This window comes from Plecotus auritus (genome assembly GCF_963455305.1).
Source record: "Plecotus auritus genome assembly, chromosome: 5".
Classification (NCBI taxonomy): Eukaryota; Metazoa; Chordata; class Mammalia; order Chiroptera; family Vespertilionidae; genus Plecotus; species Plecotus auritus.
In genome coordinates this window covers 163,743,703-163,756,867 of record NC_137776.1, presented here as the reverse complement: position 1 = coordinate 163,756,867, position 13,165 = coordinate 163,743,703, and the positions used below count along the sequence as shown (strand labels likewise).

The 13,165-nt window shown below is 47.3% G+C and overlaps 1 protein-coding gene across 1 annotated transcript in view; it reads right to left on the bottom strand.

Moving 5' to 3' along the window:
• Positions 1-559: 559 nt before the first annotated feature.
• TMEM38B (transmembrane protein 38B) overlaps positions 560-13,165 on the bottom strand; it is a gene marked incomplete at its 5' end in the record, with an annotated part of 81,032 nt that continues 68,426 nt past the window's right edge. The window contains one exon of the mRNA XM_080667950.1: positions 560-687. Within this exon, the coding sequence (XP_080524076.1) occupies positions 646-687 (42 nt within the window). The 3' untranslated portion in view covers positions 560-645. The remainder of the gene's footprint in view (positions 688-13,165) is intronic.

Here is a 13,165-nt window from a genome sequence, read left to right as displayed (position 1 = left end):
GAACCTGCGCTTCTTTGTACAGACTTTATTTTTTAGAACAGTTTTAAATTTATAGAAAACTTGAGAAGATAATACAGAGCGTTCCCATATGCCTTCTCACCCCGTTTCCCCTGTTATTAATACCTTACATTGGTGCAGTACATTTACTAAAATTTACGAGCCAATATTTTCCGGCTTTATGGAGGTGTAATTGAAACCAATATTCGTGAACATTAATAATGGGCCAATGTCTACAAAGATTTATTTTTAAACGCACAGGCATGAGGGCCTCTGGGAAGAGGTGATTCCTGAGCACGGTCTGAAATGAAAGGGGACGTCATTCAGGGGTCTGGGGAAAGCCTCTCCCCGCCAGAGCCACGGTCCTGAAGCCCATGTGCTTGGCTGGTTCGAGGACGGCAACGCTGTCAGAGGGGCAGAAGCCTCCCACAGAGGATTTTTTGTGTAGGTCTTCGAGGACGAATAGGAGTTTGTCAGACCTAATATTGACAGACTGTTCCAGATAGAAGACACAGCAGGAGCAATGATGATGCAGGAACAAAGTGAGATTACATCGTGGAAAGTGCTTTACAGAGTATAAAGAGTTCCATTCACACTAGTTGTTGTTATTCCGTGCCAAGAATGCATATAGAAGAGGTAATACAGGTACTAGAACAAGCTGTGAAGAAAGTTGAAGAATCCGACAGGTAGCTGCATTAGGAAAAGTAAACTTTATGAAAGATGCAAAGGAATCAGTGACAAAACATTGGCATTAATAACACAGATGCAACCTCATCCGACATGTCCTTTGGGTGTTCTGGAAGCATTGGATAAAGTTGTAGAAACTGTAAGTACTTGATCAAATCCATTGTTTTTGGTTCTGCTGCCATTGCTACTGCTGCCACTTAGAAAAGTCACAAGAAAACTCGAGGAAAATCATGATAGGAGCTTAAGCATCATACTAGACATTAACCTGATTAGATATGTATTACTCAGGGTTCTCCAGAGACACAGAACCAATAGGAGATTAGATAGCTAGGTAGATAGATAGGTAGATAGATAGATAGATAGATAGATAGATAGATAGATAGATAATGGGGCATCAGCTCATGTGATTATGGAGGCTGGGAAGTCCCACAGTCTGTCATCTGCAAGCTGGAGAGCCACCTGGAAAGCTGGTGATGTAATTCCAGTCTGAGACGAAAGGCCTGAGAACCAGGAGCACAGAATGTATAAGTCCCTGCCTGACAGTGAAATACTGATGCCCCAGCTCACACAGGCAGAAAGAGAATTTCCCCTTTCTTTTGCCTTTTCATTCTATCCAGGCCTCAATGGATTGGGGAGGACAATCTGCTCTACTGGGTCTGTTAGGGGCAGGAATAGAATATTGGGGACTAGCTATTAGTTATAAGAAATATTAATCATGCTCTGTTAACTGTGGTTGTTTTGTTCTGATTTACTAGTAAGAAAGCACATTCTAATCTAGAGTTGTGCACTCCTGGGAGCTCACCTGGAAATGCAGTCCATCCTCCCCATCCAGGAGCTGCCTATTATCATGGAAAAATTAACAACCTTGTTGCAGGAAGAAAACAATGGAGTCCTGGATGCCCCCTGCCCTTTGTAGACCCCCAGCCCACATTGTCCACATTGCCTGTAATCATACCCATGCTTACCCCTTTAGCCCACTTCCCCAGGTAATCTTTGTCCTTGTACCCCACATGCAGCTGGTTTGGGGGAGGAAGGCAGAGCAAATATTTGTGGATGACTGGCTGCTTCCCATACTGCTGGCATTATTGGGATACATGCTCATATAGGATTCAACCCTGTCTCTGCTTAATTGGCTCAAGTCGTGACAGGCAGCCCAGACCCATTGGTTGTCTGATTTTAAATCCACTGATTATAATGCCCGTGGCATCCAGAAACCCTCTTACGGAAATGAAAGGTTGATCTGGGCACCCCATGGTCAAGTTGACAGATAAAATTAACTATCACAAGATGCCAGTTCCCAAAGAAATATAGGTCCAACTTGACCCACCCTTCAGAAGCAAAGTTGACAGTCCTGGGCTCAGGAAAACAAGAAAAACCTATGTCCAGGGACCCTCTCATCAGATTCAGAAAAACTGGCAAGTGGTTATCTTTTGGGAGGCAACAGAATATGGTGGTTACAAACAGAAGACAGATCTGATTCACATCATCTGTACCATTTACTACACGTGCATCCTTAGACAACCACTTCCCTCTCTCAGGGGGAGATCCTAATCTTTAAATTGAAAATGATTATATATACAAAAGCCTAAGCGATCATTCCAACCGAATGACCCGAACGACCGGTTGCTATGATGCGCACTGACCACGAGGGTGCAGATGCTCAATGCAGTGGGAGCTTACTGACCCATCTGAGTGGCCCACCAGCCTGGTGGCAGCCACTCCCTCTCTCAGGGGGAGATCCTAATCTATAAATTGAAAATGATTATATATATAAAAGCCTAAACAACCATTCCAACCGAATGACCGGAACGACCGGTTGCTATGATGCGCACTGACCACGAGGGTGCAGATGCTCAATGCAGTGGGAGCTTACTGACCCATCTGAGTGGCCCACCAGCCTGGTGGCAGCCACTCCCTCTCTCAGGGGGAGATCCTAATCTATAAATTGAAAATGATTATATATATAAAAGCCTAAACAACCATTCCAACCGAATGACCGGAACGACCGGTTGCTATGATGCGCACTGACCACGAGGGTGCAGATGCTCAATGCAGTGGGAGCTTACTGACCCATCTGAGTGGCCCACCAGCCTGGTGGCAGCCACTCCCTCCCTCAGTAGTCCTGCAGGTCCAATCTCCGGAGAATGGGCCAGGCACCAATGGACCAGCGCCACCGGCACGATCCTGACAGTGCCTTGGCCTCCTGGAAGTCAGCCTTGGGCACCGCAGCCACTTCCCCTCCCTAGATGCTCTGCAAGGAAGAAAGGATATAAAAGCGGCTGCCAGGTGACTCTTGACAACCAGTGCAAAAGTCAGCAGGATGGCTCCAGATCCGGGCCAGCAAGGGCACCCCACCACCCACCCAGAGGGCCAATCGTGTCCCAGCCCACCCCACCCCCACTCCCCTCAGGACCCCACCCATGCACCGGGCCTCTAGTAATAATATCTTCCTCAAAAAGTTGCGGTAAGAATTCAAGGTGACAGTACATGTAAAATACATAATAAGTGTTAGTTATTAGGTTATACTTAAATATTATTATTGAGGATCCTATTACAGTTAGGAAAGGGTCGGTGGAAAGCTTAAGAAAATGTATAATGACAGGGTTAAACTGTAGATATTCAAATTCTGATCAGAAGGAGAAAGGAAGAATTCAACTTTATTGAGCATTAACCGTGTGACAGACACCCTTAGACCTTTTAAATCCTTTGTCTCACTCACTTCTTACAATTCTCTCGGAGGAGTGAATTGTGCATTATCGTCTCCATTTTTCAGAGACTAAGTTTCAAAAAAGTTCAGTCATTTGTTCAAGGTCACATAACTCCTAAGTGGTATATTTTTTTTTCTGACTGCAAGAACCTGTTCTCCTTCCATTACAGCAAAAATGTCCCTGCATGTTACCAGTATTCTTGCTGTTATTCTCAGTGCTAAGGTTAATCATTAATCTCTCAAAAAAGCACATCCAAGGTCAACTCTAGACTCAATAGCTACTCATTTCAGGTAAAAGGGTGATTCTTGTTAATGAGGTTTTCCAGAAAGTCCTGGCACTTACCAGCAATGTAACTTGGGGTGAATTCCCTAAATTCTGAGCCTTTATTTGCTTGCCTACAAAATGGTGATCATTATACCTTGCAAAAATGCCATGTATATTAAATGAGATTACATGTGGGGAAGTACCTAGCATAGTGCCTATTTTTCCATCCCAATCTTCCAGGCAGCCCTAGTGAAATAGTTTGGAAGTCCCTTACTGCCACAAACCATGGAAATGATAACCTAACTTCTAACCACCATGGTGGATGTAAAGAAATAGTTCACGATTTTTTTTTGGGGGGGGGGCGGTATTGAAGAAGCAAAGGAGTTCATCTTCATTCTTCTAGCTTAAGAATAAACAGGACATTTTTTAAAAAGAGAATAAACAGGAAGATAGTATAAACTAAATTAACCTCATAAACAAATATGATAAATTTCTTATTTTTAGCTACGAGGAAATGTGTTTCACTTTTACCGTGTGTGAGTATATGAGAGGATATGCAAAAAAAAAAAAATCACACACTGGGTTTGTTAAAATAACATATGTTGAGCTTGTTAGCTTTTAAAATAGTCTTTTATTTGTGATTAATCCTAATATAGGTATCAAAAATTTATAAAACCAGTGCTTTCCAAACTTCCCTGCTGGTAAGAATTCCCTGGAATGCTGATTGGAGCACTCCAGGTTATCCTTAAAACCAGGCAAATTAAGAAAAATACTCTTCAAACCCAACTTGCAGATTCCAAGATGCTTCACCTCCCTATGAGTCTACTAGTTTTGGCCTCAAGTAGTTTTGGCCAACGCAACTACCAAATCATCGAACCATCCCCTAATGTGACCAACAACTGACTTTCATAAAGCCCTGCTCTCACTGATTTCAGGAAGGAAAGCACAAAATGAGACCTGCCGGTCTCTCTGGGTGGTGCGGAAAGTATCCCAACGGCAGTGACAGGGAGAAGCCCACCTTGAGCAGAGAAGAGAAAGTGATCCATTGAGTCTCTTTGACCAAGTGAGTTAGGTCAGGTCCTACCCCCTCCAGGTGGGTGTTTTGGGCATTGATAACTCCTGTCAACAAGCATTACCACAGGGCCAGAGAGAGGGTAGCTCAAGAACAGGGCAGAAGCATGGGGCCTGACCGGTTTGGCTTAGTGGATAGAGCGTCGGCCTGCAGACTGAGATGTCCCAGGTTCGATTCCGGTCAAGGGCATGTACCTTGGTTGCAGGCACATCCCCAGTAGGAGGTGTGCAGGAAGCAGCTGGTCGATGTTTCTCTCTCATCGATGTTTCTAACTCTCTATCCCTTTCCCTTCCTCTCTGTAAAAAATCAATAAAATATATTTAAAAAAAAAAAAAAGAAGAAGAAGAACACGGCAGAAGCAGATGTACTGAAGGTGAAGAAATGATGAACTAAGTGAAGTCAATAAACTTGATGCCAGCGGATTTATGCAGCCCTTTTACAAACACCCTTTCACTTCACATCTGGAACAACTCTGTGGCAGGGTGGCCCTCCCAACTCCAGTAAGTCTGGCTCCAAACCTGTGCTGCTAACATCAGACCATTGTATCCAAAGAACAGTTTCATCAGCTCTGCTTCGGCGGCCAACGTGTTGGTGACGCCTCCCCGCCCTCAACCGGGAGCAGGTCCATTCCCGTCCTCGAGCCCAGGCACCCCTGTCTCTAGCCCTGGCCTTGGGTCACCACAGCGGAGCTCCCAGTCTTCGGGGAGGAGTTAGCCGTGACAACCACCCTGAAATCTCAGGGTGCACTGCTCCCTGCTCTCACAGCCCCGGGCGGCTCTGGGGCGGTTTGTTCACGCCTGAGTCAGGGATCTGGATCCTTCCGTCCTGCAGTCCCACCTCATCAGAGTCCACCGCCGCCAGGGGCCCAGACAAGGGAAAGAGAGCCCAGGATAAGGATACTGCCGGGGAATCGGAACTGCAGGCCTGCGGTCGGCAAGTGTCCCTTTCCCCATAAAATTCCCAGGAAGGACACAGGCAACCATCCAGCAGGGCTCTGCTGGAAAAGCCACAGCAAACGGGGAAGGTGTCCTGTCCCCTCCGAGCGCAGGAGGCGGTGCTAGGAGATGAGAGGAGGGCCAGCGCTCTCTGGCCCAGCTGCCCGGGAGAAGGGGGGCCTTTCTGTCCTGGGGGTCAGTCTCTGCCTCCCTGAGCAGTGAAGCTGGTTCTCACCCACAGGGAGAGGGAAGGCTGGACACTCTCCTGCGTCAGGCTGAAGCCGCCCTGCCTGAGGGATCCCCCCCCCCTTCCCCCCCTCCGTCACACTCCTTCCCCAGAGGCAGGAGCCCCAGAGGCAGGAGCCCCAGAGGCAGGAGCCCCAGAGGCAGGAGCCCCAGCCACAGCGAAAGCGGCCAGTTCTCAGTCCTCCCTGGGCTTCATGCGTTCAGTGCCTGGACTCCCTCCCCCAGGGCCAGCTGCTGCGGCTCCGGCTGTTAATCTTCCTTCCGGATGAGAGCGACGGGGAGGAGGGCATCCTCGGGGCAAAGGTTCCTGGCTCTGATTCACAACCAGGACTGACAGCAATAACCATAATGCCCGAGACTTTAAAAAATAAGGCTCGGCGCTCACCTCTAGCGAATTATTGAATGCCCCTCTTTCCCACCCTTCACCTCCATTTCTCACTCGTCCTTTCTCCCCTGGATTCCCGGCACCTGCGAATCCCCTGAATTACACAGCACCTCGGAGCCCTGGAGCCCGAGTTCCCTTTCCTTGCTCCCCCCGCCTCCCACCCCCCCCCCCTCCCACAACTCCCCCAGACCAGTCGGTGACTGGAGAGGAGCCAACGAGAGAGCTGTGAAGCGGGGTAAAAGGACAGACTACATCTCTTGTCCCCAAGGCTAGAGCAGAGTCCACCCTGAGCTGGGGACTAGAGGATGAACTCAGGACTGGGTAAAAGAGCGAAATTTTCATTGAAATCCAATTGAACTTTTTAATACTCCAAGATGAGTCTTTTCTGGTACCTGGAATTGCTAGAAAAGTTAATATCTCGATTTGAGAGGTCAGCTATGAGTAGGAAAAGGGTTCCTTATTTCCTATGAGAGCTGGTTTAAAGAGCAGTGGTTGGAGGGGAAATAAAATTATTTTTGGATTTCACTCAACCAAGTTCAGCCCATTCGACACACGGGTAAGTTATACTTGCATTTCCTTTGTACTCAGATGTAAGGCATGCTGGAATCTGGGGGAGGCAGGTATTAAATGGGAATTATGAGCTGGAAGGAGAAACCAGAAGGTGGCACCACCGAGAAGGGTCTGGGGAAGCTAAGCTGGCCAGTATGGGGGCCCCAGCCCAGCTCCCGAGGTCTGGTTCCCCACATTCCTGGGTTGGGCAGTCTGACTACTCGGAGACTGATGCAGCAATGGGGGTCCAGGGCTCAGAGGTCAAACACTCCGGAACCAAGAGGAGGTGGACCTGGAGCTGGAGGTCTCAGACAGTGGACAAGGGACCAGGCACATTCCGTCCCCCGGAGGAAAGGGGTGCCAAAGGGAGTAGGCAGGGTACCTGGGTTCCATCCACATTCACTGTGGTTCCGGGAGGGGCTTCCAGCCAGAGGTGGGACTGAAGAATAGAAAGCACAACTACTAAAGCCCTTTAAGTTAAGGCAGAAAGGAGTCCATGGGTGGAGTCAGAGGGCTCCTCACAGCAGAGACTCAGTTCCCTGAGTTTGCTTCCCAACCACCCCTCCTCTCTGCTCAGCTCCTGAATGGGTTTTCATCTCCTCTTTGTTTTCATAGCGCTCTGTGCCTTCCTACAATTTAGTCCTTATCATACTGTAGTGTAACTGTCCCCTTGCTTTTCTATCTGCCACACTGGGCCTGGGGGACAGCCTATCTGAGAACAGGGGTTTAGTAAATGTTTCAGGAGGGAAAGAAGGAAGGAAGGGAGGGAGGGAGGGAGGGAGGGAGGGAGGAAGGAAGGAAGGAAGGAAGGAAGGAAGGAAGGAAGGAAGGAAGGAAGGAAGGTGGGAGGGAGGGAGGGAGGGAGGGAGGGAGGGAGGGAGGGAGGGAGGAGAAGAAGGAGAGGGAGGAGAGAGGGAAAAAGGAAAGGAAGGGGAGGGGAGGAGAGGACAGGAGAGGGGAGGGGAGGGGAGAAGAGGGGAGGGGAGGGGAGGGGAGGGGAGAGGAGGGGAGGGGAGGAAGGAAGGACTGGCTACATAAGTACCTTGAACTCGCCCCTGGTGGTACATAGGCCCAGAATTTCGTTAGCCCCAAACAGACTTTAACAGGTGGGTTAGGGGGTGAGTCAAGAGGAGACCATGAGTGGTGGCTAGCTGGCAGAACCTGGATCTGGAATAGATACTGAATTCCTTTTTTTAGGGGAAAGGAGTACAGGCGCTTTCTCCGGCATAATGAGTTCAGGACTAGAGAAAGGAGAGATCCTGTGGGTAGATGTCAAGGAACAGTGGGAAGTGCTGAGGAAGGCAGAGCTCCGGGAAACACGAGGCCAGCTGATCCTTGGTCTTCCTACTGTTTCACAGCTGACCCTGGGGGGCCATGACCACGCAAGGACATCTGTGCTACATAAGTCAAGGGCAGCCCTTCCTCAGCAGTGCCTCCTGAGGCCTACAAGTTGCAGGCTGAGAATCCCATTCAGGGGGCAGGGATCCAGCTCCTGCTGAAACTAGTTCCCACTGCATCACAGCGACAAAAGAGTGCTGTGGTTTGGGAGCATATGCTAAGAACACCTTCCCAATAAGAGTCTTTACACGAAAAGGCAGTGTCTCAATCAGAGCGAGCCGGTCAATATCAATGCGAGGCAACTGATTCTGACTGCCAGAGGGACACATCCAGCCCAAAACAGCGTGTGACTCCACCCTGCCACAGAGGCTAGAGCTGGACAGACAAGGGGAGGACGGTCAGACATCACACCCAACCGAATTGCAGATCTCTGAGCCCCGTGCCAAGATTCTGCCAAACCGTATGGCACCCAAGAGATGGGAGTTAGATAGGAAAAGCATATGGCGAGGGTGGGAGGGGCTACACTAGAAACAGACTTGCTTTTCCAGAGGAGGTCTGCTTCAGCATCAGAGTGTGGAGAATAAAATATGCTGCTTGAGACAAACAACAAAAAAAATGTCCTAGTGTTGCCTTCGAACACCAGGAACTGTGTCCTGGAAGGTGGGCTGCGTCCAGCCCACAGTTGGCACATGAAGTGCAGACGCTTGGAGGGGTCCACACAGGGATTGTAATCCCCAGGAATCTAGACCTTCTTGGGTGCTGTCAGAGGCATCTGGCAGAAGTAACTTGATTACTTGATTCAAGACCCACACTACATGTTTTGCAAGTATAATTTTTTTTTTATTATTTCTTAGAGGGTAAGAAAAAAAAAGTACACACATAAAATTAAGTTTGGGCATATTTTTAGTGTTTTTGCCAACTGTTACATGGGGGAGGGGTGTCAGCTTTGGTTCTTTAAATGATGTATTAAAAAAAAAACAAGTGGTCATAAGTAATCTGAAAAGAAAGACGGAAAAGAAAGCTATCACAGGAAGCCAAAAGGCTATTACTACTGGGAGAGGAAAAACCACTCCAGGAATTTCAGAAATAGATGAACACAGCGCTCAGAGAACTGGGTCAAGCATACCATATCCAAGCAACAGCCTGTCCTTCCGCATTTAACGGGAGACCAGGCCCTGAATGTTACAACAGTGAGACACTGTGCCCAAGGGCATTCCTTGGCTCAATAAGACATGTGACATTAAAATTAAGAGTTTTGGAGGATCTACAGTGTGTCTGCTACTATGCTAAATTTCATAATCATGCACTTTTTTATTATTTACTTTTAAATAAATCTTTATTGTTCATATTATTACAGATGTTCCTCTTTTTTCCCCCCATAGCTCCCCTCCACCCGATTCCGCCCCCCCCCCACCCCATGCCCTTAACCCTCCGCCACTGTCCTCATCCATAGGTGTAAGATTTTTGTCCAAACTCTTCCCGCACCCCTCACACCCCCTTCCCCCCGAGAATTGTCAGTCCACTCCCTTTCTATGCCCCTGATTCTATTATATTCACCAGTTTATTCTGTTCATCAGATTTTTTATTCACTTGATTTTTAGATTCACTTGTTGATAGATATGTATTTGTTGTCACTTTACTGTTCATAATTTTTATCTTTATCTTTTTCTTCTTTCTCCTCTTCTTAAAGAATACCTTTCAGCATTTCATATAATCCTGGTTTGGTGGTGATGAACTCCTTTAGCTTTTTCTTGTCTGTGAAGCTCTTTATCTGCCCTTCAATTCTGAATGATAGCTTTGCTGGGTAGAGTAATCTTGGTTGTAGATTCTTGCTATTCATCACTTTGAATATTTCTTGCCACTCCCTTCTGGCCTGCATAGTTTCTTTTTTTTTTTTTTTTTAAATATATTTTATTGATATTTTACAGAGAGGAAGGGAGAGAGATAGAGAGTTAGAAACATCGATGAGAGAGAAACATCGATCAGCTGCCTCCTGCACACACCCCACTGGGGACGTGCCCGCAACCAAGGTACACGCCCTCGACCGGAATCGAACCCGGGACCCCTCAGTCCGCAGGCCGACGCTCTATCCAGTGAGCCAGACCGGTTTCGTCTGGCCTGCATAGTTTCTGTTGAGAAATCAGCTGACAGTCGTATGGGTGCTCCCTTGTAGGTAACTAACTGTTTTTCTCTTGCTGTTTTCAAGATTCTCTCTTTGTCTTTTGCCCTTGGCATTTTAATTATGATGTGTCTTGGTGTGGTCCTCTTTGGATTCCTCTTGTTTAGGGTTCTGTGCGCTTCCTGGACTTGTAAGTCTATTTCTTTCACCAGGTAGGGAAAGTTTTTGGTCATTATTTCTTCTAATAGGTTTTCAGTATCCTGCTCTCTCTCTTCTCCTGGCACCCCCATAATTCAGATGTTGGTACACTTGAAGTTGTCCCAGAGGCTCCTTAACTATCTTCATATTTTTGGATTCTTTTTTCTTTTTGTTTTTCTGGTTGGGTGTTTTTTGCTTCCTCATATTTCAAATCTCTGGATTGATTCTTGGGGTCCTTTGGTCTACTGTTGAATTTCTGTATATTATTCTTTATTTCAGACAGTGTATGCTTAATTTCTGACTGGTCCTTTTCCATTTTTTTTGGCATTCTCATTAAGATCCTTAAAGGTCTCACTAAGTTCCTCGGAGGTTTTTAGAAGATTCTTGAGTAACCTTATAACTGTGGTTTAGAACTCTATATCCAGTAGTTTGCTTTCCTCCAGTTCTTTCATTCATGACATGTTTCTTTGTCTCCGCATTTTGCTGCTTCCCTGTGTTGATGGAGTGGCTTTGTATGGTAGGTGACCTATAGGGCTCAGTGGTTCAGCCTCCCCAATCACCTGAGGTGGACACTCTTAGTGCACCCCTTTGTGGGCTGAGTGCATAGTCTTGTTGTAGTTAAGCCTTGATTGCTGTTGGTACACTGGGAGGAATTGACCTCCAGGCCAATTGGCTGTGAGGACCTGCTGTGTCTATAATGGAAGAACTGCTGTGCTGGAGACACCCTTATGGGGCAGGACTTGCTTCAGTGGGGCTTTGGTGTTCATTGAGTCTGCCTCTTGAGTGTGTCACTTATGGATGTGAGGAGTTGAAATCTAGTGTCGTCTCATACTGACCACTAGGTATACTGGCTCCTGGATCTCCAAGGAGGTGCAGGTCTGCTACTGTCTGAGACCACCCAGCAGGAGCTACAGCGAGATCTGCAGATTTCTCCTCCTTGCTTGGGTTTGGAAGTTTTGGAGCTGTCTGACCCGGGCTGCAGTTTGTTAGGTTAAGCTGCGATAGGGCAGGCCATTTATATGCAAAAGCTGCTGCACACAGCTCCCACAGGTTTGTAAACTGGGTGGGGCAGGGTCTCAGGGAATCACTAGGGCATGGCAACCAGCGATGGCTGCCAGTCAGCCCTCTCTGTGTCTCCGCGTTTCCGCCCCCGCATCCCGCGCCCCAGTGCAGTAAACAATGATTCCTACACACACCTTTGCAAGAAAGCCACCCTCACTTTCCGACCCATTGGCAGACAGTCCCGCTTCTCCCTGTAGAAGTCTGGGTCCCCAGAGTCTTGCCGGAAACTGGAGTTCAGAGCAGTTGGGAGCTTGTGTCTCCCTTCGGATTGAAAAAAGCAGTGCACCCAGTCGCCAGCCCAATTGGCGCACCTCCGTACCTCTGCTTTTCCACGCCTGTGCACATCCTACCTGGTCTCAATGCTCTTTTCTCTATCCTCTAGTTGTAGAACTTCTACTCAGCCAGCTTTCCCATGGTTCTGGGTGATAGACGTTTTTGCTTTTAGCTGTAGTTTTGGTGTGGTTGTGAGAGGCAGCACATATAGGTGTATACCTTATGCCGCCATCTTGGTTTTCCTCTCATGCACTTCTTAAAATCTTCATAACAACTGTGAGGACATAGGAGTTATTATTCCCAATTCCCAAGTGAGGAAACTGGATGAAAGAAAAGTCATGGAACCTTCTGGGTGTCATATAGGGTCCTGGCACATCAGGATTGGCCAGGGGATGGAGAGTCTGGGTTAGGAGAGTAGCACTGAGCTGGGAAACTGACAGAGGGGACAGAGGAGCCAGGGCACATCAACAGCAGGGACATGTGATGTTCTGCCCAAGATGGCCTACTTTTCACTTCACCCACCTGTTGACTTCCTCTAAGGCACCTTGAATATTCCAAAAAGCTTCCGACACTCAGGAAAGCTGATTCAGGATTCAACCACACATAGTGATGATGATGATGATGATGATGATGATAGTGGTGGTGATGTTGATGGAGGGGAGGAGGAGTAAGAAAGAGAAGATTGATGATGGATGAAGATGAAGATCGATGATGAGTATGATGATGATGGTAATGATCAATGAGGAGGAGAAGGTGGAGGAGGAGGGGGAGGAGGGTAAAAAAAGCATCCATTGAGCTCTTTCTGTGTGCCAGGCAACTTTAGGTACTTTAAATACTTTATCTCATCTTGTTCTCACTATAACCTTGTGAGGTAGAAATTATCATCATCTTCCATGTAACAGATCAAGAAACAGCCTCAGAGGGGAATGAGTTCCCCAAGGTAACATAGCTAGTAGGTGGTAAAGCTAAAACCCAAATTCAGCTCTAGAGCCTCCAAAGGCCATGGTCTTAGCCAGTATGCTTGAGGGCCTGCCGATAGCAATATAGCCACAAGCCCAGCATGGATCTAAAACCCCTCAACACCTGTCAGGAGGAATTTAGCCAAAGTAACTCCTAAGGTTACATGCAGATATGAAGGGCTATGACCATGACTTGGCTGTTATCATTGCAAATGCATTCAAAATAGGTTTGCCTTTTATGTTTTGATTATTTTTTGGTTTTGGACAGAAGATTGTCATTTTATGGGCCCAAACTTGGAACCCTTTCCTTAAGATTATTTTTCTGTGACTTCAATGCTTGGTAAGGTATTCTACTATAGGGGGGAAAATGATA